The sequence below is a fragment of the Mustela erminea genome, chromosome 21 (assembly GCF_009829155.1).
Source record: "Mustela erminea isolate mMusErm1 chromosome 21, mMusErm1.Pri, whole genome shotgun sequence".
Taxonomy (NCBI): domain Eukaryota; kingdom Metazoa; phylum Chordata; class Mammalia; order Carnivora; family Mustelidae; genus Mustela; species Mustela erminea.
In genome coordinates, this window is record NC_045634.1 from 27,067,200 (window position 1) to 27,092,072 (window position 24,873).

The 24,873-nt window shown below is 40.6% G+C and overlaps 1 protein-coding gene across 12 annotated transcripts in view; it reads right to left on the reverse strand.

Annotated features, from left to right (window-relative positions):
* Positions 1–24,873, reverse strand: part of TENM3 (teneurin transmembrane protein 3) — a 1,246,978-nt gene that overhangs the window by 74,915 nt on the left and 1,147,190 nt on the right. For 8 of the 12 annotated variants that reach the window (XM_032328838.1, XM_032328846.1, XM_032328840.1 and 5 more), the window contains 3 exons: positions 10,970–10,996; positions 9,371–9,391; positions 8,306–8,452 (listed from right to left, as the gene is read on the reverse strand). In XM_032328838.1, the coding sequence (XP_032184729.1) occupies positions 8,306–8,452; positions 9,371–9,391; positions 10,970–10,996 (195 nt within the window). The remainder of the gene's footprint in view (positions 1–8,305; positions 8,453–9,370; positions 9,392–10,969; positions 10,997–24,873) is intronic. The other 4 variants (XM_032328845.1, XM_032328844.1, XM_032328839.1 and 1 more) reach the window with 3 other exon arrangements.

Here is a 24,873-nt window from a genome sequence, read left to right on the forward strand (position 1 = left end):
TACCCTAAGGATACAAACGTAGTGATCCAAAGGGGCACATGCACCCGAATGTTTATAGCAGCAATGTCCACAATAGCCAAACTATGGAAAGAACCTAGATGTCCATCAACAGATGAATGGATCAAGAAGAAGTGGTATATATACACAATGGAATACTATGCAGCCATCAAAAGAAATGAAATCTTGCCATTTGCGACAACATGGATGGAACTAGAGCGTATCATGCTTAGCGAAATAAGTCAAGCAGAGAAAGACAACTATCATATGATCTCCCTGATATGAGGAAGTGGTGATGCAACATGGGGGCTTAAGTGGGTAGGAGAAGAATCAATGAAACAAGATGGGATTGGGAGGGAGACAAACCATAAGTGACTCTTAATCTCACAAAACAAACTGAGGGTTGCTGGGGGGAGGGGGTTTGGGAGAAGGGGGTGGGATTATGGACATTGGGGAGGGTATGTGCTTTGGTGAGTGCTGTGAAGTGTGTAAACCTGGTGATTCACAGACCTGTACCCCTGGGGGTAGAGTATTATGCCTCCATCAGAAAGGATGAATACCCAACTTTTGTAGCAACATGGACGGGACTGGAAGAGATTATGCTGAGTGAAACAAGTCAAGCAGAGAGAGTCAATTATCATGTGGTTTCACTTATTTGTGGAGCATAACAAATAGCATGGAGGACATGGGGACTTAGAGTGGAGAAGGGAGTTGGGGGAAATTGGAAGGGGAGGTGAACCATGAGAGACTATGGACTCTGAAAAACAATCTGAGGGTTTTGAAGGGACGGGGGGTGGGAGGTTGGGGTACCAGGTGGTGGGTATTATAGAGGGCACGGATTGCATGGAGCACGGGGTGTGGTGCAAAAATAATGAATACTGTTATGCTGGAAAAAAAAAAAAAAAAAAAAGTTAAAAATGGAGCTCTCTTATGACTCAGCAATGGCACTACTGGGTATTTACCCCAAAGATACAGATGTAAAGAAGAGCCACATGCACCCCGGTGTTCATAGCAGGAATGTCCACAATCGCCAACTGTGGAAAGGGCCGAGATGCCCTTCAATGGACGAACGGATAAAGAAGATACGGTTCACGTATGCAATGGAGTATTATGCCTCCATCGGAAAGGATGAATACCCAACTGTTGTAGCAACATGGATGGGACTGGAGGAGATTATGCTGAGTGAAATAAGTCAAACAAGGAAAGACAGTTATCATATGGTTTCACTTATTTGTGGAACATAAGGAATAGCATGGAGGACATTAGGAGAAGGAAGGGAAAGATAAGGAGGCGGGGAATCAGAGGGAGAGCCGAACCATGAGAGAGTATGGAAACTAACTGATAGTTTTAGAAGGGAGGAGGCTGGGGGATGGGTGAGCCTGGTGATGGGTATTAAGCAGGGCATGGACTGTATGGAGCACTGGGTGTTATACGCAAACGATGAATCATGGAACACAACATCAAAATGAATAATGTAGAGTATGGTCACAAATGTAACATCATCGTCATCATCATCATCATGATGATAAGAATAACGAAGATAGATTATTTGGCAGAATCAAATTGAGAACAGCACCTATCCCATTTAAGTTTAGAAACATAAATGTGCCTATAAATTCATTGAGGAGGAGCAGAAATATTACACAGCAAGTTGTCGACAGCCGTCCGCTCTTTGACGATGCGAATGCACTTCGTACACTGCGGCTACTACTACCAACTCTCCCCACGAGTGCAGACCTCCGGAAGGCGGAGACACGTGGATCAAGGAGACCTGGCTCTGAAGACATCCCGGGTCTGTCCCGTTTCTATATTCTGAAACCTCAAGTAGCAGCTACTGGTACTGGCTGTAAATTATAGGGAGGACGTTTAATTCCAGCCTCTGTGGCTTTGACTTTTCTCTCCCTCTCAATCTTATTCCAGTATAGCAGTAGAACCCCGTGTTCCTTGTGTGCCACTGTGCAGCTACTGGGGTGCTTTGCGTCAGAGGGCACAGGCTGGACTTCTCTTTCCTTGAAAGCAATTGACACTGCTCTAAAAATTCTGTGCAGAGCAAAAGGGTTCAGAAGAACCCAGGTCTCTCCTCTAAACTGGGAGCCTGTAGAGTCTTTCAAACTAGTAGTAATTATCCCACCAGATTACGATCTACCAGGAAAATATATTTTAATTCTGAGACTCTGAGTGCCACTCTTGCGTTCTGATACCTGGAGTCTTTTCTCGCGAAGTACTTATGATTTCCTATAATCCTTTCGTTCTTTTCTTTTCTCTTTTCCTTCTTTCCTCCCTCCCTTCCTTTTGCTGCTTCTTCCTCTTCTTCACCTTGTTTTTTTAAGCCACCCCCTGCCCGTGCCTTTCTTCCCGATTCTGGTCCTCTCTATTTTATTTATTTAAATTTTATTTTAATATGCATTTGGAGAACACAGTAGTCCCATCTTCCTGCTAGAACTTTTTAAGGAATCTATTTTCAAACATCTTCTTATTTTCATCTGGTAATCTCCAAACTTAGATGGCCCTGCCCACTCGCCCTACTCATTCTGCCGCTTACATTAACATTTCATTCATTTTCCCACTTCTGAGTTTTACTGCTAGCGCACTCCCACATTTTCTTGCCGTCTGAAACTTCTGTTTGTGTTCTGTCTCCCTCTCTCTCCTGACTGCTTTTAATCTAATTTCTGAATAACCTCAGTTGAATTGTGCTTTCCTCTCTATTGTCATTAGCCTCCACTTAAAAAAAAAAAAAGAAAGAAAGAAAAAGAAAAAGCCTGTTCTAGGCCCATTTTCCCGACCTATCCCCACAAACTAATGCTCAGAAGGACAAAAAAAAAAAAAAAAAAAAAAAAACCCAAAACAAAAAAACAAAACTCCCCCAAACAACAAAACACCCCCCCACCAACAAAAACAACCAATAAAGAAAAACAAAACAAAACAAAACAAAAAAACCAAACAATAAAAAAACCAACCAAAAAATAAAAAACTGTCTAATTACCAGTAAGATGTATCATTTCTGGCACTGTATTTTGGCATGTCCCTATTCTTGCATAAAGGTTAGTATTTTTGTGTCCTCAATTACCCAATCTCTAAGAGCGGACTTGAGTCCCATGCGTTAAGAACCCACAGGGAAGCTATCCATTGGAGGACCAGACAGGGGAAGCAAGATGTCAAAAGGTACTCTAACTAGGAAGATGGGAACATGGTAACAATGATAACATATTTTGGAGAAATCATTTTGTTTATGTACTGAAAAAAAATTTTTTTAAAGGAGGCTCCACGCCCAGTGTAGAGACCAATGCGGGGCTTGAACTCACAACCCTGAGGTCAAGACCTGAGCTGAGATCAAGAGTCAGATGCTCAACTGACTGAGCCACCCAGCCGCCCCAAGAAATTGTCTTGATAATAAGCATCTTAAGTTGCTATAAAGGTACAATTGCCTCTGGCAAGCTTTTGCATTTTGATGCTTGCATAGTGGGGCCACCATCTGGGGAGCTATTTAAAATCAAGAAACCCTCTACTGAATGAGATTCTCAGTGGGCATGCCACGTAAAAAAAACAGCCATGCTTATAAAAGGATGTAGAGGGAACTGGAGAGCGCTTTGCCATCCTGGGGGTTGGAAAGCGTATGGAGGGGCTGCTTTTCTTGTTCTCATGTGAGAAGACTATAATTCTGTGGGAAAGAAGGAATGGAGGATTTCCTCCTGAGAGTAACAGAATTCTATGAGCTATACGAAGTAGTTATTGGATTATATTCTCTGGTTAGACGAAAATGAAATGCTGTGGATAGCCATAATATTCCTGCGGTAGAATCTGTTTTTCTGCCTATCCCGCATCCACACCCCTTTCTTCTAGTGACAGAATGTCAACTGTTCTGCGGGCATGGCACATAATTTAAGCAGATGAGGGTCAGGCTCAGACCCAGGCCTCCTGTAACCACCGAGAAAGGCTGTCTCCTTGTGTGGGGCTGTTATGCTGTGCGATGTGAAGCCAAGCTGCTGGGGGACATTCTGAGGAAGAGACAGGCCAAGAGTGGTGCCACGCGGAATAAAGCAGAGCTGACAGATGAATTAACCCAGATTTCTGTTACCATTGTGGAAACACCCAGGTGCAGCTCTCTCTGTATTTTTCAGTTATATAAGCTAATAAGTTTTTCTTTTTTTTTAAAGCTTAAGACCGTTTGAATGGAATTTCTATCGTGCGCCACCAAAGAGTCTCTCCTGGTGAGAATAATAAACACTAGGGATGTCCTTGTGGAGGGGAGGCGGGAGCCCGTGGTCAGGCAAGCGGGGAGACAGACGGGGCCATTTTCAGAAGCTAACTAAGGGGGACACTCGAGTAGAGAATGAGGCAGCGGAGGCTCACGCTCTGACACCCCAGTTCCGGTCACACTGCACTAAATGGTGACCGGTTCCCCGCTCTTCGCCTGCCTTTTCTCTGATCTTAGCAACTTCACCATCAGAGTTAGCTCTGGAATACGAACGGGCAATGGCTTGGCCCAGAGGGAGGCTGACTTTGTAGGCGCAGAAGGAGTAGAAGAAGAAATATTGATAAGCTAAGGCTAGGCATGCTCTGTTCATTCTCTGCCCTGAAAGCTTTCTCAAGTAGGGCAGGATATGGTGAGGCTGGGACATGTCATACGCAATTACCTGGCCTGGCAATTCATTTCCGACTTCTGCTGCGTGATTTAAACGTCTTCTATTCCACTGCCTGCCTTTTTGCAGAGGCTCTGTGCCAACAGCCTCCGTTGGACCCCGGAGCTAGATTTGAGAAGCAGTTTGGGGAGGTATCTGGTTGACTCCATACAGAGTGGGGAGCTTTGTCAGGGCCTTTACCATGGGTAAAAGACTGCCCTCAGTTCTGAAATGCCGGTGACCCTGGGTACATGACAAGTTTGTTTATTTGAGCCTTAAAGAAATAAGGCCCACTCAAATAGGAGAGTCACTTCTTATGACTGTGCGGGTGTTGAGGGAGGGGCTACAGATAAATTTCCCCATTGCATTTCATTGGTAGTCTCTTCCATGCCTCATACTGAATTCCCTCCTAAGACTGCCTTTTGTTTGTTTGTTTAAGATTTTATTTATTTATTTATTTGGCAGAGAGAGAGAGAGATCACAAGCAGAGAGGCAGGCAGAGACAGAGGGGCAGAGAGCCCACTGTGGTGCTTGATCCCAGGACCCTGAGATCATGACCTGAGCTGAAGGCAGAGGCTTTAACCCACTGAGTCACCCAGGTGCCCCAAGACTGCCTTTTCTTACACATTTTAGAGACATAAAGGGGAAACGGGACTCCATGGTCAAAGAGGTGCACCTATTCAGGGCGATGCAGGTGTTGAGGATTTGTAGTCTAAGGGGAGAGGAGGCAAGCCAGATTTGGTAAAGAAAAAGTACATTTTAGAGGAGAAGGAAGACACTCGGTCTAAGAAAAAAATATAATTATTTCCCCAAATATGACGTCCCTTCTAAAATTTTTTTAATGTTTCTTCTTCAGTTCGGGGGATAATAAGCAACCCTTTTTTTTTTTTTTAAGATTTTATTTATTTATTTGACACACCGAGAGAGAGATCACAAGTAGGCAGAGAGGCAGGCAGAGAGACAGGGGGAAGCAGGCGAGAGCCTGATGCCAGGCTCCATCCCAGGACTCAGTTCATGATCTGAGCCAAAGGCACAGGCTAACCCACTGAGCCACCCAGGTGCCCCTTATTTTTTTAAGCAAAGATCTTGTTGTACAATGTTGCTCAGACTGGTCTAGTAGCTGGTTAGGGCCAAATCAACCTCTTTATTTGTTCTTCCTCCCTTAGTCACTTAACATGTTAAACTTAACATGTTAAACATGCCGGAAAGGTCCTTTCCAGCAACCTCACCGTCTGACAACAAACTTACTTTGAGCAATGGTTCTATCCCAGCACAAATTAGCATATGTCATGAAATTTTAGGGATGGGCCTTATTTTAAATATTCTGCTCTCCTGACCTCATATAGGGACAACGACAGCCTTAATGGCATGATTACGTGCCTTGATTTGGGGTTTGGTGTGGGTTTGGTGTAGAAAATACTGTCTTTATTCATACAGTCCATGCTTAAGTTCAAGCCACCCTCTAGCTTAGGTTATAAGGCACCAGGGTTATGATCTCAAGGTATAATAAAGCTGGCATTGAGATTCCTTCTCAGAAGATCAGCAAAATTAGGTTAGGGACAGGAATATAAATTATATGAGATAAGTAAAGAATCCACAGGAGGTCTTCTATCTGCTCAGATTTCCCCTTGGAGAGGGAAGCCTAGAGATAGCATAGTTTCATGCTAATAAGAATAAACAAAGGGGGAACAGGCCAATTCACAGCTGATAAATTTTGAGGCAAGGGAAAACCCTCCTTAGCTGATAACAACACTAAAGAGTTGATTAGCCCCTAAATTACTCTGCCAAGTCTCTGCAGACCTGGCCCTGCAGTCTGCTTCCCTCTGAGAGAGTTTGTAACCTCCACAATGTAATCTCCTTTCAGAAGACAAAATCTGGAATAAACGATCAAGGAAGGAAAGAAGCTCCCCTTCCTCCCTAGGCAACAGAAAACAATGGGGCAGGGGCTTCTTGGGGGAAAAGCAATGAGGAAAGCTGCCATCTGGGCTGCGGTTGGAGAATTAATGCTGCCGTTTCTACAAAGCGTGCAGTTACGGGGCGGGGGGCGGTTGAGGCAACAAGGTATTACTAGGTAGGAAAAGCTTTGAGGGCTAAGGACCACCATATCTATCAGGAGAAAAAGGAAAAGAAGCTTTGGCTCAAATTTGTGGCTCAGGTTTCTCCACAGCCCAAATTTAAAAAAAAAAAAAAAAAAGGAAATTGAACAGTTTGTTAGAATCTAAAGGGGAGAATGGCAGCGCGTTGTCTGGAAGATGACATACACCCGGTTTGAGAAAGACGGTACGCGTATCCTGCGCATGTGCTTGTAGGTGTAGTCTGTGCGCATGTGCGTGTAGGTGTAGTATGTGTGCATGTGCACGCAGGTGTAGTACGTGCGCATGTGCGTGTAGGTGTAGTACGTGCGCATGTGCGTGTAGGTGTAGTATGTGCGCATGAGCATGCAGGTGTAGTAAGTGCGCATGTGCTTGTGGGTGTAGTACGTGCACATGTGCTTGCAGGTGTAGTATGTGCGCATGAGCATGCAGGTGTAGTAAGTGCGCATGTGCTTGCAGGTGTAGTATGTGCGCATGTGCACTGGAGGAATGATTGTTGCGTGCGGGGGGGATTGAGGGTTGGTTTTAGTCCCTCTGCTTCCCAAAGAACATATCTACTATATGTAGGAAAGAAAAGACTTAATCTTCCCTGACAACCTCCTATGAATTTCAGCCAGCCAAGACAAAAGCAAAAGGAAAATGGAGTCCGAGCAGCTGCTACTAACGACATACTATTTGCCTGGCGATGTACTAAGTACAATGTACTAAGTACCTACATTCTCTCGCTTAACCCTTTCAAAAACTCCTTTGTTCCTGTTTCATAGATGAAGCAACTGTGACGTCACATAGGTCCAAGGATGGGTGAAGAACCGACTCCAACACCTGCACTCTTCACAAACCTGTCTGGCTCCTGTGGACATTCCCAGACAGCAGGTGGAACAAAGGAGGCAGGTGGGGAAACACATCCTCAAGCACAGAACAAGTGGCCACCGAGGCCCGGCTAGGAACTAAGTCCCTTCTAAAAACTCAGGCCTAAATGCACGCCTCAACTGAGCGGCTACAAGGGACACCCATGTCATCACCGGAGAAGTAATCACCAGCTGCCCCTCTTTATTCTCTGAAATGAAACTGTGCACAACAGGGGAAAGAACTACTTCTTAACCACGGGCCTACCCGGGGTGGACTGTCCCAATCTTTCAGAGGCCGTGACGTTTAGGATAAATAGACACCGGGAGAACGGCTTCACAGATGCTGTTTTCTTCACTATTTTTTTTCCCACCCGCGCTTTCATCAGAAGAGCTTGGGAAATGCCCCGCAACTTTTGGAATGTTTAGGTATTAAAATATTGCTTTAGAGCTCCCAGTTCACAGGGCCGTATATACTGGGATGTGGCGAATCGTCATCTGGAGATGAGGAAAAGCGACGGAGGACAATGAACATTATACAGGAGCTGGATGACCTTGCCTTTTTCCTGAATGATAACAATCTTGCATTTGTTTCGGGGAAAATAGGAAGCAAAAATCACTCGATCAGCACTCATACATTTTTCAATCAACCTAATCTAGGGGGATCAGATTTTCGGGGGCACCAGATAGCTACGTAATGTAAAAACCTGTGCTCTGGCACACACTTGTTGTCACGCTCAGCATTTCTTACCTCCTTCATTGTCCTTGCTGTCTGTGCAGAGAGTCTCCATGGCTACATCACACCCCGCTCCTCTCCACCCCGGCTGGCAAACACAATGCCAGCCGTTTTGGTCCAGTGTACATCTTCCGTTGCTGTTGCACAGCCCAGGACAACCCTCTGTCAAAGGAGACAAAGAAGGAAAACACAAGTGATTTGAGTATGGAACGTTTTCGCACCCAAAATAAACAGATAAGGGACACTTAGTGGGAACAGGCCTTTGTAAACAGCACAAATACTGTAATTGCACATGGAGAGAAACAGCAACAGTCTCTAAGGAATCTAATTCTTATCCAAGTGGCATCTTTGATTGGCCTGACCCTTGAGACACCACTTACCTGTGCAGGACAGAAATATATAGAACGATCCACTAACTAGCCGCAGGCCAGACAAAATTAACTTAATTTTTTTTTTTTTTTCTTGAGCAAAGCAACAAGGTTGATTGTATGGTGTGAAAGAGCATCTCGGTGAGATAATTTCAGAATCCCTGGAATCGATTTTTAATCAGTTGAAGACATCAATGGCCGCTCATTAGGACGTGCCTTCTTACAGCACCTTGTTGCTTTAAAAAATTCCCTCTAAATTCAAAAGCGTGAAAGTGGCAATGAGGATGGGGACGATGTTAAAAAGAGAGCGTTAATTTTATCTGGCCTCAGAGTTGCCGTACATTCATGTGAAATTACAGTGCATTAAGTTACTGCACAAAGTATAGGCCAGTCTTGATGACTATACTTTATGCCAAGAGTACATTCCTTTTCACAGAATAAGCAAAGCCCAGGAAATAGTGAAGCAGCTTAGCATCTATTCTAACAAACATCAGGATTCAGGCTGCATACGGATGGGAAAGGACCGACAGGATTTCCAACTAAATGTAATAGCTGTGCATATCTGATTACTTAGGACGGACAAAATGAAATACCATAAGGACCACAATAAAACATTGATAGACTGAACAAAAACACGGTAGTGACGTGCTTCAAGACAGAGAGCGAAGAGTGATATTTTGTGACAATCTCCCTAAGGCTTTTATGCTGTTACCTTTATATCCTATCTTGTCTGCTTTTATGGGCAAGGAGGGAAAATTTGGGAAACGATTAAAATAATTTAATATATCCAAAATCTATAATTGTTTCAGTCTAACATGACATTTTAAAAAAAAAACAATTTTTGCCACTTCCTACTGATGATATCTGGCATGCAGCCAAATGGTCTGTTTATGAGAATGATGCTCAGATAGAGTTTGGTGTTCTAGTCTATGAGTGTGATGTGACACTGTCAGAAACAAGGATATAGATGCTCCAAAATGGTAAGAATAATTAGCTATTAATCAGATCTCTTTGGACAGAATTATTTATAATTTGATATAGAATACCTATGAGCCAAAAATATTTGCTAGAGTGATGGGGGTTTGTTATCCCGCTTCTTATAATCAGAATGCTACTCTTGTTTCGGTGACAAAATTTAAGGGAATGATCTGTTTAAAGATGTTTATTTTACGTCATTTTGAAAGAATTATTCATATATTGGCTTCCCCTCTTCCACTGTGGAACTTGAAAGGAAAATATCTCAAAGAGACGTTCTGTCTCTTAAGATTAGAGCTAGGAGAAAGAAGACTATTTTGACAGTCTCTTGTGGTAGGGGAAAATGAAATTATGCTTATGGATACCATCAGGTCAGGATAAGATTAATTTTGCTGCTTCTTTTCTCTCAGACAATTACCATCTGTATCTATAGATTTTCAATACATTAAAGGTGAGTTTTTCCTTCTGGATGTTTTTGTTTGGTTTTTCACGAAAAAGGAAGATTTAATCGCCCCCCTGACAAAGAGGCATAGCAACTGAATGCACGGACACGAGAGTTATTATACGAAAGCCTGGATATTGCCATGAATATTTTCATATTCTAATGAAAAGCACAAACAAGGAATAGAAAATAGGTAATCTGAGGAGAAAGGGAGAGGGACTTTTCTCTTCTGAAAAAACATTTTTCCACCTATTTCTACGAGAACTGAAGAGACGAGAATCTGCTGTTTTCTGCTGAGCAATGTTATCATTTCTGTTTTGCAGAGTGCATGGTAATTTTGTTGTGTTTCAGAAAAGAACAGAACAGAAATTATGATATTACATATATTTTGAAACATTTAGAAGTAACCAAAGAAGTTTCCATATAAGGATAAATGAGACTTCTCTCAACATATATTAACCAGAATCTTCTTTAGATTGACAATTTCTTATTCTGTGATAACAGAGTAAGCATTGGTGATTCTTCAAGAGAGAATTTAAAGCTCATTAGCTGAATTGCCAACAATGAAGATCTTAAGGCAGAAAAATAAAATAAAGTAAAATAAAATAAACAAAAAACAGCAAATGTACTGTTATCTTCAGTTTTTGGTTCCAGTGAAAACTAATGCTTTTACATAGGAATGAGATTTGTGATAACCCAAAATTATAAAAATGAGACACGGACATTGAAGTCTCGATACTTTAAATCCAAGGCATTTCACATAATGTAAGCCTGATTTATAATTTACAAAAATATGCATGAGAAACAGTCTATTTTCAAACCTAGAACAGTCTGATACACGGTAATATAGAGATATATAGGTAGATATGTCAACAAAGAGCGAGTATACAGTACCTTTAACTATCTTATCCAAATAGTGAGCTTGAGAAATTAAAAAGGAAAAAAGAACAGACAGACATTTCAGAAGTGTCACATGGACAAGGAAATTTTCAGAATTTACATGCAAATCGAGTAGCCGCAGTGGACAGGAGACTCACATCACACGACAGAGATGCACTTCGTTATCTTCTAAAATGGAAATATATATTCACGTTTCAGTAAATGTGGTCATGATTCCAGGAAATACTCAGCATTTTCAAGAGAAGTGCGCAGGGCAACTGACACTACCTTTCACAGATTATTTGGAACGTACCCCCCCGAATCCTGCAGATTATACTTTAATAGCCAAGCGGGACAAATGGAATCAATTCTTTTTACTAAAGAAGTAGGGAAATTTACAACAATGAGAGTTACAAATATACAAACTTTTTTTTGGGGGGGGATGTAGAAAATCATGCTAATTTTTAAAAGTTCGCTTTTGAGGAACTAGTTTTGTAAGAGTTGTGTTGTTGAGGGCAAAAAGGAAAACACAGAAGCCATGGAGGGACCGTTTTTGTGTGTTCTGATGATGTCTTTCTTCAGCCCGAGAGAGAAACCCACCAAAATCTTGCTGCCCTCCCCTTCTGTCTTGAGCCACTTGTGCATTTACCTATTTATCAAACTTTAACGTCTAGTAAATAAGCAAAAAAGGGAAGTAATTAAGAATCTTGGAGTAAATGGAGCAAATTTAATATACTATAAAAGTGTATGTATAAATTCTATAGATAACAATTACCCAGGAGCCCTTGACTATACCTCTGCTGGACAGTGGTGTATTGCGTAGGTAATCTGTGATGAAATACAGACTCTCCTAAGATCCTGTTTCTTTTCAGGATTCGTCCTGGAGCAGCCACATTTCTCACAATGGTTCCTTAGGAACAGCCAGAATTAAGACCAAAGTCTCTTCCTATACCTGTCCATTTAATCTTTCATGAGGTTACAAGCAGGCTATACCTTTCCTCTCGAACAGAGGCATCCATACCTCTCTCCCCTCGCTCAGTGCAGAGATGTTAATATATTCTTAATAAGCCTGAAATCTTCTTGCTTTGTCAAATCTCATACATCTTTAATGATCTAAAATTGCTTTTCAAAGATGCTTATGTTGATGATTTTTCATTACTGACACATGCAAGTGATAGCCGAACTCATAACAGAATGATTTAAACTTGAACTTGCAGTTCAGCCACTCAGGTCTGCTAGTTCTGGCAGGTGCATAAACAAAACCATAAAACCTTCTGACACATCTGTATGTGGATATAAAAGGCTTCTTCATGTTGCCACAGGATTCCGTTAGAGTCTCCTGAATTGCATTTAAATGTAAGTGTTTACAACTAATTGACAATATATTGCAGGGGAAATTAAGGTGAAGAAGAAACACTCTTAGGTACGGCTCTGAAATGAGAACTTAATGAAAATAACTATTTTCAAATGTTAAAATAAAAATATACTATGGTTTAACATCATGCATGCAATTTCTCAGTAATCCCTTATGAACATTTTATAATCTCGTAGAGATTCCTAATAGCTCAAGCTGATGACCTAAACATAAACAGAGTGCCTTATTTAAAAAGGAGTTTCTGATCCAGACAGGGTCTGGATTTAAGAAGGAATTCTTAATTCATAAAATTAATCACACTGATCATAGTTGGAGAGCCTTTTTCTTTAACTTTGGGTCCACTTCAGTTAACACAACCAAAATAAGGAATGCAATTAATTTTGATCTGGATTAGTAGTTTTAAAGGAGGAATGGATTATTTCTAATCCAGCCCATCTGTTATTTTAGCAAACAGAATCAATTACGCAAAACAGTGGCCTGATTACAGGTAAAGGTAGTTTTTGTCATTGGGTCAGAAGAAAAACAAAAGTGGAAACGAAATGAGCAAATATATTTAAAATAGATAGCAGGTCAACATTTATATAACACTGTAAATATTAAAAATATTGAACACAAATGTTGCAAACAGTTAAAACCAACCAGAAGAACAGGATCTGTACTGAGAAAGAGATACCAAGATTTTTGCATTTTATATCATAGGGAGTAACTGTAAGGCTGATAAGTTGCTTCCTTCCTTCCTTTCTTCCATCCTTCCCTCTTTCTTTCTTTCTTTCTTTTTTTTTTTTTTGAGGCTGTTTCAAACCAAGACAGAAAGGGGTAAAAAAACACCATGTATATTTTGTCCTCGAAGATTAAAATTTCTGATAATACCACAAAAGCCTTGTTCTAGATGATAAAGATGCTAAAAGGAGATGTCGATAAATGAGGTTCAAATAATTATTAAGAATAATAATTGCAACAATAAAAACATCATTATATAAGCCACTACCGGAAATTATCAGAAAAATGCAGGCATGTTGCAAGAAGCCATTAGGAACAATAATCGTAAAAATAATACAGTATATTTAAAAATTAATATACCTAACAATGGCTGAAATGCACATTAAGTTGCAAAAAAAACTTCTTTGAAAACTAATGAATGTGCTCTGACACTAAAACAAGGTCCTTCCTGTTAGACCTACTCACCAAAAGTTTTAAATTTGCTTTATAGAAAAAAACTCTTATAAACATCAGTGCTAGACATATAAAATGGAACCCCTTGAAAAAACTATTCTCTAGTAAAATGTATTCATAAAACACTTTCCCTGGAGTTTCAATTCTTTATCTTTTAAAAAGACCCACGTGGTACACGGGAGGGGGGTGGTGCGGGGGAATCAGTATTACCGTATTTCCTGTAAGAGAGTGATTCTTAATCCTTCTGGGGTTTCACATCTCTGAGAAAAGTGGTGAGAGCTAAGGACTGCCCCTGCCACCACCCCCCACAGGACGCAATGCAGGTGTGTTCACAGACTCGAAATGCTGTCTCTATGGTTTCAGCTCTTCCATGGGCTCTGGTCCTATAAATTGCAGCCTGTGAGCACCAGGCTGATGTATTAATGATCCCCAAATTTCTAGCTCTGGTCCAGGTCCAGACCAGATTCAGAAGAATGCGGGGGATGCACCTAAAGTATTCCCATCCCTGCTCTACTCCCTGAAAATAACAATAAAGCCTTACTTTGTATCAGATACCGCACTGAACCCTCTCTAGCAGGCTCCCACTTAATCCTCCCCACAAGACTATGATACAAATACAGTTGATACAGTGAATACAGACGGAGAGACTGAGGAGGGAGAGACCGTGTATGCAAGGGCACTGACTCGGTCATGACATCTCTTCTTGCTCAGAGCTACTTTGCAATTATTTCTGATCTAACACAAATTTAAGTAGATATCTACAAAGCCAGAAGACGTCTCTACTGTCATCTTAGATGTCTTCTACATGGCTTCCTTGGGAAATGGCCAGGTGGGTCTAACTGAAATTGCAAAATGCAGGTGAGTGTCTTTTAAATGTCAGAGATAATTCTTGGTCTGTATTGTCTCTCTTCCAAAATACATTCAGACACACAGTCATCTCTAGAACCTAACGGAGGAAATGAATGCTCGGGTTTCTAACCCATGCGTTTCGAAGTCCATGGTCTACTTGCTGGTTCAGGTGGGCAAAGATTCGGTGCAACTGTCGATGGGGAAGAAAGTTTGGGTCATCAAGAATATTTTTATCATATGAATAGCCCAGAGACCTCCTGTATCACCCAATGGGAAGTACTACCCAAATGGGAAGTACTGTTCCTTTTCACACACTCCCCTCTAGATGTTTCTTTTTAAAAAGAATTATTTCTTTTTTCAAAGTCTCTAATGCCCTATATTCCCCTCTGTGTTTTAGGGAAGACAGGAGGAGATGGACACAAACTATTCTACACTCATTTGTACCCTGTAGTAAGGATCTGGAGTCCTGTAAGGTGGGACCTTGGTCATATTTAGTCTTGAGCAGTTTTTAATTCCTAATGCGTACTCTAGAAAGGAAGAGTAACTTTTTGGAAAGTCTACCTACATACTGTTGGCTCATCTGCTGATCTCTCAAAATTATGGGCACCCACCTCCCTCCATGTCCTTTAGTTTTCAGACTCTTTCCTTTTTTCTCACCGAGTCCTTGTCATGGAAGAAGTCTAGGAGCATGAACACTAGGGTCAATGTGAAAGGAGAAGACAAGAATCATGAATTAGCTGTGACCAGTTCAATAAGAGATTCTGTATAAGTCCAAGGCTTTCATGATACAGAGACATAGGACGCTGAATGTGTGAACTGTCTCCATGAGAAATGTAAACTCCAAGGACATGCTAATCCCTATCTTCCCACTGCCTGGCTCATAAGGGAGTCTTAATATCTGCTGAATAAAATGATGAAATGTCCTTATTACGTGTGTTTGAAGCTTTTGAAGAAACTCTATGAATAATACAGAGGCTGCTTTTCATAAGCACATGTCAGCAATACCTTGTTTCCAAAATCCTTCCGCGCTCTTTCAAGCAGCTCTTCCTCTCCCCCCTTTCAACCTATCCATCCTAACTACATACAACAGTATTAACAATAACTACCATTTACTGTTCTTACTAAGTGCTGAAAACTATGCTAAATGTTTTACATGAGAAGGCTTAACTTTCACCACCTTATGGAGTAATAGGTACTTTTGTTAACTTCCCTAGTTCACAAATGAAGAAAGGGAGGTCATGGAATAACTTTTGGTCAAAATGCTAGGAAGTGGCAAAGCCAAAATTCCAACCAGGTAGTCTGTGGCCAAAGTCCATGCACTTAATAAATCAGCTATAGTCATAACTCAGAAGAATCAGAACTATGTACCTATGTAAGGTAGACCAGAAGCATCATCTGTTTTTGGAATGGCTGATAAATTTACTTGAGTGCATGAAAAAATAAGATGAAAAAAAAAAAAAAGTAGAAATCCTTAATTCAACTTTGACAATTAAAGGGAGAAGCTAGGAAGTAAGATTAAAATCCAAACTAATTTAAAATATTAACCTATCAACACAGCCTCATAAATATGAGAGTGCCTTATGTAGACTAAAGAAAACTTTATGATAAGATCTGCTGTAACTGGGGGTGTCCTGGTGGCTCAGTCAGTTAAGAGGCTGCCCTCGGCTCAGGTCATGATCCCAGGGTCCTGGGATGGAGCCCCACATCAGGCTCCCTACTCAGTGGGGAGCCTGCTTCTCCCTCTGCCTGCCACTCCCCCTGCTTGTGCTCTTTCTCTCTCTGACAAATAAATAAAATCTTAAAAAAAAAAAAAAAAAGAATTGCTATAACCTGTTCTCAAAACCCAGAGTTTGGAAAACCAATAGGCAAGATATTAAAACTGAGAAGGGAAAACCAAGAAAAAATTAAAACAAGTGAGTTTGAAAAATAAAAGAACAGAAGTAGTTTCATTAAGGCATAAAATCTGCGTAAGAAAAGTCTTTTGAGTGGTAGACCCAAAGAAGGTTGCTCATTTAAAGAAGAGGTCAGAGGAGGATATATATCTGCTTTGGGGGAAGAAATGAGATATCTGGAGGTCTACACAGAATGGGATCAATGCCAAATTTGCTTTCCTTTTAGTGTAGAAAAAAATTTCTTAAAAACACAAAGAAGTGGGCGCCTGGGTGGCTCAGTGGGTTAAGCCGCTGCCTTCGGCTCAGGTCATGATCTCAGGGTCCTGGGATCGAGTCCCGCATCGGGCTCTCTGCTCAGCAGGGAGCCTGCTTCCTTCTCTCTCTCTCTCTGCCTGCCTCTCAGTGTACTTGTAATTTCTCTCTGTCAAATAAATAAATAAAATCTTAAAAAAAAAAAACAAAAAAAAAAACAACACAAAGAAGAATCAAGGCCAAACCAAGTTGGTTGTATATCCATTAGACAGCTCACAAGGGAAAAATACAAATAGTCTGTGTATACATAGTTGCTGGTATATATCGTTATGAACTATTCTATTCGCATTGTTTCTACCATTGACAATATGATCGGTTGGAGCACATTAAATAGTACAGTATTTTCACTGGGCCACTGAGTTCACGCCTACGTAGAGCCTAGACGCAGGCAAATAGCATGAAACCCAGAAGCTGGAAATGTTTCTCAGTTTAATTACAACAATAAAATCTTAGGGACCTGTCTTCAAGAGAGGATAATTCAATCAGATGAGTACATAATAAAACACAGACATATTCTTTACTGTGGTGATTACTGCAACGTCCTTGGAATTGAGGACAAATTTTTATTTAGCAGTGTGTGTTTCCTTATACTTTATAACCCAGACTTAAAAAATGATTCACATTAGTATCTCATTAAAGTTGTAAGTAGGTATCATTCTTAGATTATTCACTACCAGTTCCTGGAGGATGGCAGGAAAGTAACAGTCTGCAAATAAGTACATATTAAATCCATTTATTCCAATCAGTAACTGTTCAAATCAGTGTGCATGCCGCACACCCATTGGTTTGATGTTCCTTAATTGGTACCCACTGTCAATTACTGAATGCCTTGTCATAAAGGATTATGGCGGTGATCTAATTTTAAATGCCATAAAACAATTTACTTGGACCCCCCACATTAGGTTCTCCCTCCCCATAAGAATTCTCATTCTAAGATTAGAATAAAACATCTCAAATATTTTATCCTGTTTGCAAGAGTCACTGAATTTGAATTTTAACAACTAGAAAGTGAGGAAAACAGTCTGTGTGAGTGTGCGTGTGCTCACTTGTGTGCACGTGTTTTTGGAAGGAATTTTGCTGCCCTAACATGGGCAATACACTTTTGAAAACCTGTTTCGATCACACTCTTTTTTTTTTTTTTTTTGAAAATTTACATATTCTATTCCTTTTTATAGATGGGAAATTTGGTGAACAAACTATCTGTACAAAAACATTGCTTCTTACAGGCGCCCTACCCCAGCAAAATACTGGATTTCAGTTTGGAACACTACCCTAAGACATTCCAAGGGAGTGAAAAAATATGTTCTTGATTTATGTCAGTCCAGGAAAAAAAGAGACTTCATGGAAAAAGTGCTATGAGATAAACCCCATTTCATCAAGTCAGCATTGCTGGGAAAGGGCCATTATAACCTGCAAAGCTTTGTAAAGATAACCGATAGAAAAATATTTGGTGTTCTCCCCTCAGTTTAGAATTCCACGCCCCGGGGCACCTGAATGGCTCAGTGGTTAAGCCTCTGCCTTCGGCTCAGGTCATGATCTCGGGAGTCCTGGGATCAAGCCCCACGTTGGGCTCCCTGCTGAGCAGGGGGCCTGCTCTCACCCCGCGCCTCTATGACTACTAATGGCAGGAGCCGCGGAACACTCAGAATGCAGACAGCACGCTGACTTCCTGACTTTGGCATGTATGTACACAGTCTACACAAAGAGATGTGTGTTGTTCCGCGTGTGATACAGGTGCTCTATGGTCTTTGCACGTGGTGTGGTTTCATCTGCCGATCACACACCTACACCTGTCGGTAGTGCACATTGCCTTTAGATCTGCACTCTTGACATAAGCAAAACCACATTCACTTAGGATTTCCTAGATTTAAAAATCATCCGGTCCGTTTTCGTTTTGGCACCCTGATCTGGGAACTCAACTACCCGGAGACAGCTCTTAACAGAGAAAAACTGTAACACAAGCATTTTTTACATTAATGAGTATTCGGATCTTTACATTGATACGATGAACTTGGTTATGACTGTGGTTAAAGTGATGTCTGTGTAACACTAACAGGACTAGTGGGCAGGAAGCCATAACAATATGGGAACAATATGGCTTATGGGACGCCATAACAATAACCTATGGATTGGATCAATATCAGTGAGTAGCATTTCTGGGCCGCTGTCATTGCTTTTGCCTCTGTGTAAAATTTAGTATTTAAGAAAAATTTCTAGAATAAGACTTGTAAGTAATTATGTAAGATATATTGGGTCCTCCTCTTATTAGTTTTCTTGAAGACGCCAGGGAAGACCATAAACAGAACTGAACAATCTTTAACTCACCTAAGATAAACTGTAAGTTGTTTTGGGAAAAATAATAGATCACTGGCTCTTTTCACAGGCAAATTACTCAGAGAGTAATTTTTCTTTATTTGTGGGTGAGAGGAGTCTGTGCAGATGTTTACCTCTTGCATTTTGAGCACTTACTTTGCTGCTACTAATTACCTGTCTCCTACACACTATTTTTCAACGGTCAATGTCCATACATGGTATGTAGCCTACTAATTTCAGCTGAGAAAAGAACTGGAGGCAAGTCTAAATTTTGGAAGGCGGTATATGGCGTTTTCAATAGTTTATAATTTTCTTAAATCTTTCACAGTACCAATTAATTTCCCTTAAGTCATTTTTTTTGTTGCTGCAATTGTTACTTTTATTTTGGCAAACCACGGGTCCTGTTATCAGCTACAATTTATATTTTGCTGAATAAATAAAATTTATTACTGAGACATCAACAGCATTATTACTGCAGCAGTTTCTACAAAAATTCAATCTTTTTTGACAGGTTCAAAGATATTAATTTCTCTTTATCACAGAAGAAAATTAATTTTTGCCTACTTCCCTATACACATACGTGCAAAAACAGTTTAAAGGAGACAGCATAGTCTAGCGCTCAAGAGTATGGTATTGGGAATGGTTTCCAGCTGGGCAACCATAAAGAAATTAGGTAACTTCTCTGAGCCTGGGTTCCTCCAATGGAGGTTTAATTTTACTTATTTATTTACTTACAAAGGTTTTTACTTATTTATTTGAGAGAGAGAGAGAGAGCGCGTCACCCCTGTGCTTTTGAGCAGGGCAGAGAGAGAGAGAATCCTCAAGCAGAGCAGGGAGCCTGGTGTGGGTCTCAATCTCATGACCCAGAGGTCATGATCTGAGCAGAAATCAAGAGTTGGCTGCTTAACCAGCTGAGCCACCCAGGTGCCCCTCAGTAGAGATTTTAAGATATTCTATCTGCTGAGGTTGTGAGGATTAAATAAGTGTTGTATGTAGGTAACATTGCATTGCGCCTTAGCGCGTAGTAAACACTCAATAAATACTAAGTAGTATTAATTAATCTTATTAATAAGAGAGTTTAGAAAGGACCGACGCAGGAAGTAATTGGCATCTTTTAAGAGACTCTGAAGAATGAAAGAAGTCTCACTTTAATTGAAGGAGTTGGGAATTGCCAGTCGCTTTTCTCTTCAAAGTCATGAGGCCCACTCCACCCTACTAATGTCAGGATAAGCCTCCTTATTCTCTACCTCCTCCACATCGTCTCCCTTTCATGGGAACCTTCTTTATGTGAACTGGCTAATTCCCAGAGTGGGCATAACTCCACTCTCATAGCAGAAGTTTTCTTCTTTTTGGTCTCCCATAAACCCTCAGCTGGTGTAGATGCACACTTTCCAATCAAAATGTGACTCAGCTTTTCGGAATAAACACACCCCAACTTGTCCTTCTAGACTGTGTGTTCCCTCATTAGTAACTATACTTAAGCAAGGCAAGTCCCTATGTCCTAATGGCGTATAGATACCTTTATAAATATCTATAAATAACAAGTCTCTTTTTATAGGAACTACTTGGAAAGGAAGACACGTAAATACCCTATTTTACATGCATTTCTCTACCTTTTTTTTTTTTTTTTAAAGATTTTGTTTATTTATTTCACAGAGAGAAATCACAAGTAGATGGAGAGGCAGGCAGAGAGAGAGAGGGAAACAGGCTCCCTGCTGAGCAGAGAGCCCGATGCGGGCCTCGATCCCAGGACCCTGAGATCATGACCTGAGCCGAAGGCAGCGGCTTAACCCACTGAGCCACCCAGGCGCCCGCATTTCTCTACCTTACATTGCAACTTTGTGGACAATTTTTCATTTTGCTCTTCATTATCAAGTGTACTGAGCAGATATGATGGAATATATGTTGCTGACTTTTTGTAGCAGAATGCTGTTAAGTCTGGTGGTCACTACTGTTAAGCACAGGAGGAAACCCACTCTCCGCTGAGCTGGTTCCCCCAACAGCTTGTGGTCATTCCTATGGGTGACATGTGGACACACGAAATTCATGCAATCATAGCAGACACACACGTAGGCTTGCATTGCGTGGTTTGTACCTATACTGATCACAGTTCAGAGGACAATGCTTTTGGGGGCAGGTATGTGTCATCTTACAGATACCTGTTTTTTTAATGGCAGGTATATGGTGATTTTTTTTTTTTTCTCTGCACACATCAGTGCATTTGGAGTGGGTTACTCACATGCATAATAATCACTCCTGGGGACTCATCTTAAAAGCCAAGAGTTGGGAGTGTATGTGAAAAGCATTATTTTACCCTTCATTGTTCATGGGGGGACTAATTAATGAATACCTAATGCCATTAATTCACAATTAGATCACTTATTTAACCACATGCTTTCTATGCATACATATATAAATATTAATTTTGAGTAGAATGATAATCATTCAGAACCATAACAATTAAACAGCTGTAACCTGTCTCATGTGTTAAGTGACGGAGCTGTAGGCAAGCTCCGTAAGCAGATGGTCTTACCCACCCATGCTCAATGTTAAAGACTTTTTAAAAAAAGAGGTGTTGACAAATCAGAACAAGTAGGCATAGTTCTAATGCAAATCGGCCAATTTGCAATGTAGATTACCCTAAAAACTAATTTGGTGTACAGGAAAAAATTAAGCTCTGTTGTTAAAGGAAGACATTATATTACATTTGGATATAGTAGATTCCCCACCAACATAATTATTTGCTAATTTCATTCAACCAACAGAGTTTAATGGAAAAGCAGCTGGCAAAGTATTCATATTTATGGACTTCCTTTGACTGCTCCTTAATTTATCCAAGGCACATGTCGGCTAAACCCTAGGAATAATAGCCATATTTCAGACAGCTGTTTCCCAGCTTCACGGAAGAGGCACTCGAACAGGAGAGGGTCAATGAACCCATCATGAAGAAGAGCAATAGAAAAAAACTGGCTCCAGTCACACCATAATCTGTGAATATAAGATGTTAAGTATGAAAAGAGAGAAGAGGCATGGCTTCTGTGTGGACTCACACCATAAACACACTTGTATTTGAAAAAACTGGGAGGTGGAAAGGAACTGTTTTAAGATGGAAAAAGGCTATTTTCAACTTGTCACATTCAAGAAATGACAGAGATAAATTCTGCCATTGTAAGGATATTAATGTACCATTGCCGGAAGGAATCAGAGCTCTTAAAATTGTGGGCTTCAGTCTTCCACCCTTACATCAAAGGGGATGCAAAGTTCTGACTTTCTTTACTCCGCTATGTAGGAAGGTCCTCTACATAGAACGATAAGGACTGAAGAGTTGCGTGAACACCTCACTAGCTGGTTCTCCGCAGTTGCCTGGCTTGGGTCTTAAGGAGAATGGGCATATTTATAACCTGACGCGCCTTACAGTCTTTCTCTTCCTCGCTACCACTGTAAAATAGCTGACCACATACTACTTTGCACTCAGTTTTGCTCCCAAATGCCTTGGACCCAAATCCCTCAATAAAAGCCTTCTGATGAACTTGGCAAGAATTGAAAGGAGAGTTTTCCATCTTTATTTCTAGTTGAATTGTATATCCTGTCAACTGAGCTTTAAAACCTCCCTATAATAGATTTTGGTGGAAATTCAGGTCTTAGATGGTTTTTAAGAGATGCAGATCAATGAGGTGTTCCAAATGGAAAAAGATACTATAGTATATTAGTAAAGGAACACAATGGCTGGCAGTTAACAAAACAGTATGATATAAATTTGACATATGACTGGCTTTTCTTCCCATATCATGTCTCTCCATAAACTTTTAAAAGAAAATTTAGGGGCTTGGTTGAGGGTTTGGTTGAGCGTGGACTCTTGATTTGAGCTCAGGTCATGATCTCAGGGTCATGAGATCAAGCCTCGCATCCAGGCTCTGTGCTCAGTGGGGAGTCTGCTTGAATTTCTCTCTTTCCCTTTCCCTCTGCCCCTCCTGCTTGTGTTTTCTCTCTCTCTCTTTAAAATAAATAAATTTTTATTTATTAAAATAATTTAAAAAATTAAAATTGACATTAAAAAATTAAATTGACAAGATAAGAAATGAGATTTTAAAAAAGCAGAAGGGAATTCCTAGGTATGGGTATATTCATACTTAAAAAATCTGTTATGGCATATAACATTTTAATTCAGACTAACGGATTCAAAAATTCCCCTGGCATAATAATTATAATGGATAAATTATTTCTCCAAGATGCAGAGCACCTACACAGTAAATTATTTGATGAGACTTAAAAAAAACAAATCAAAAACTAGCTAGAAAACCAGTAAGTTCACTTGAAAAATAAACACAAGACCGTAAGAAAGGAAGAAATCAGGTTGATCAGTTCTAAAGAAATCGGGCATATTTCAATGATACCTAAGTGATCATAAAACAACAGAAACAATCAGCATTTTCTTATATATTGGTGCAATTTGAGAAACATGACAGTGGATTTAATCCTCCATTTTTCCCCTGAGCATACTGCCTTGATAGCTGGTGGCTGTTACAGTGAGAGACAAGCAGGAATCAGCTTAATTTATAGCAGCTGTTGAGACCCACGTTCTATCACAAGAGGTAGATGGGGGGGGGGGGAATCTGTACACAAATAACGACCATAGCAGAATTCATTATTATATGACTCTAAAGTATGTGAAGGCTATTTTTTCTAAAGAACTCAGAATTCTCATCCTTGTAAGGCCATGTGTAAATCATCTGTATGGAAAGACACATGTTAAATCCAAATACATTCACCCACAAAACAATTACTCCATTCAGAACTGAGTTTTAGAAATTAAAAAAAAAAAAAAAAGTCCCTTTCCTGAACTGTAGAACACATTTAACATTTCCTGAAAGCAGATAACCATCACCGAGGTTTTACGTCTTGTGGACGTCGCTAGGTTGTTGCTTCTCTTCTCGGGGGATAAATTACACAGGAAAGATGGGACGGAGCACAAGGGGGACTCAAATGCCGATGTCAACAGTAAAAGTTGTTTATGTCTACAACAGTTACTCCCGTTCTTAGGGGTAAAGAAACTGAAGTCTGGGGAAATAAATCATCAAGATGATGAGAGAACATTGATCAAAGTGGTCCCCGGGACTATGATTTCACTGATGGTCACACAACAAATCAGGTGCAAGAGCTACATGAAGATTCAAATCCAGATCTTCTTGAGGATGTGTCAGACTGAAGGATGTATGTAATTCTAAGGGGGCTCTTGAGATCTTATGAGACCTACGTAGGCAGGTTAACAGAATGAGGATGGGATGCTATGAAGTTAAGTTGCAAGGCGCTTCACAAAAACTTGGTAGAAGAGTCAAATTTTAACAACTCTGAAGATTTATAGGATACAGGTTGCTAAAGTGAGTAGAAATGAAGAGTGATGCAAAAACCTTCACATGTAGTAGAGAAGACAAAACTATGACAGAAACACAGTCAAACTTATTAAAGTTTTGAATTTCAACCACTAAATTCACTTTTTTTTTTTTTTAAGATTTGTTTATTTTAGAGAGAGAGAGAAAGAGCACACATGCATGCATTAGTTGGGGGAAGGGCAGAGGGAGAGTGATAGAATCTCAAGCAGGCTCCCAGCTGAGTGTGTGCCTGATGCAGGGCTCGATCTCACAACCCTAGAATCATGACCCGAGCTGAAATCAAGAGTCGGAGGCTCAACTGAATGAACCACCCAGGCGACCCCGTATACTCATTTCTGCTGATTGATGACTCCTATAACCTAAGCGTGGAGTGAAAGACTCCTTCAGTCCCAAGCACTGAGCTGTCCCTGCTGCAGGCGCTGGCTGCCCCACACCAAATCCACAACGTCCTGTCCTTTTAGGCTGAACTCGGTGCATGTAAAGAAAACAAACTCCTGCAACTGACACAGTGCAGAGAAAAACCACCCAAAGCCTAGGGCAATTAAAATATCAAAACCGGTTCCTGGGTGGCTCAGTGGGTTAGGCGTCTGTCTTTGGCTCAGGGCATGATCCCAG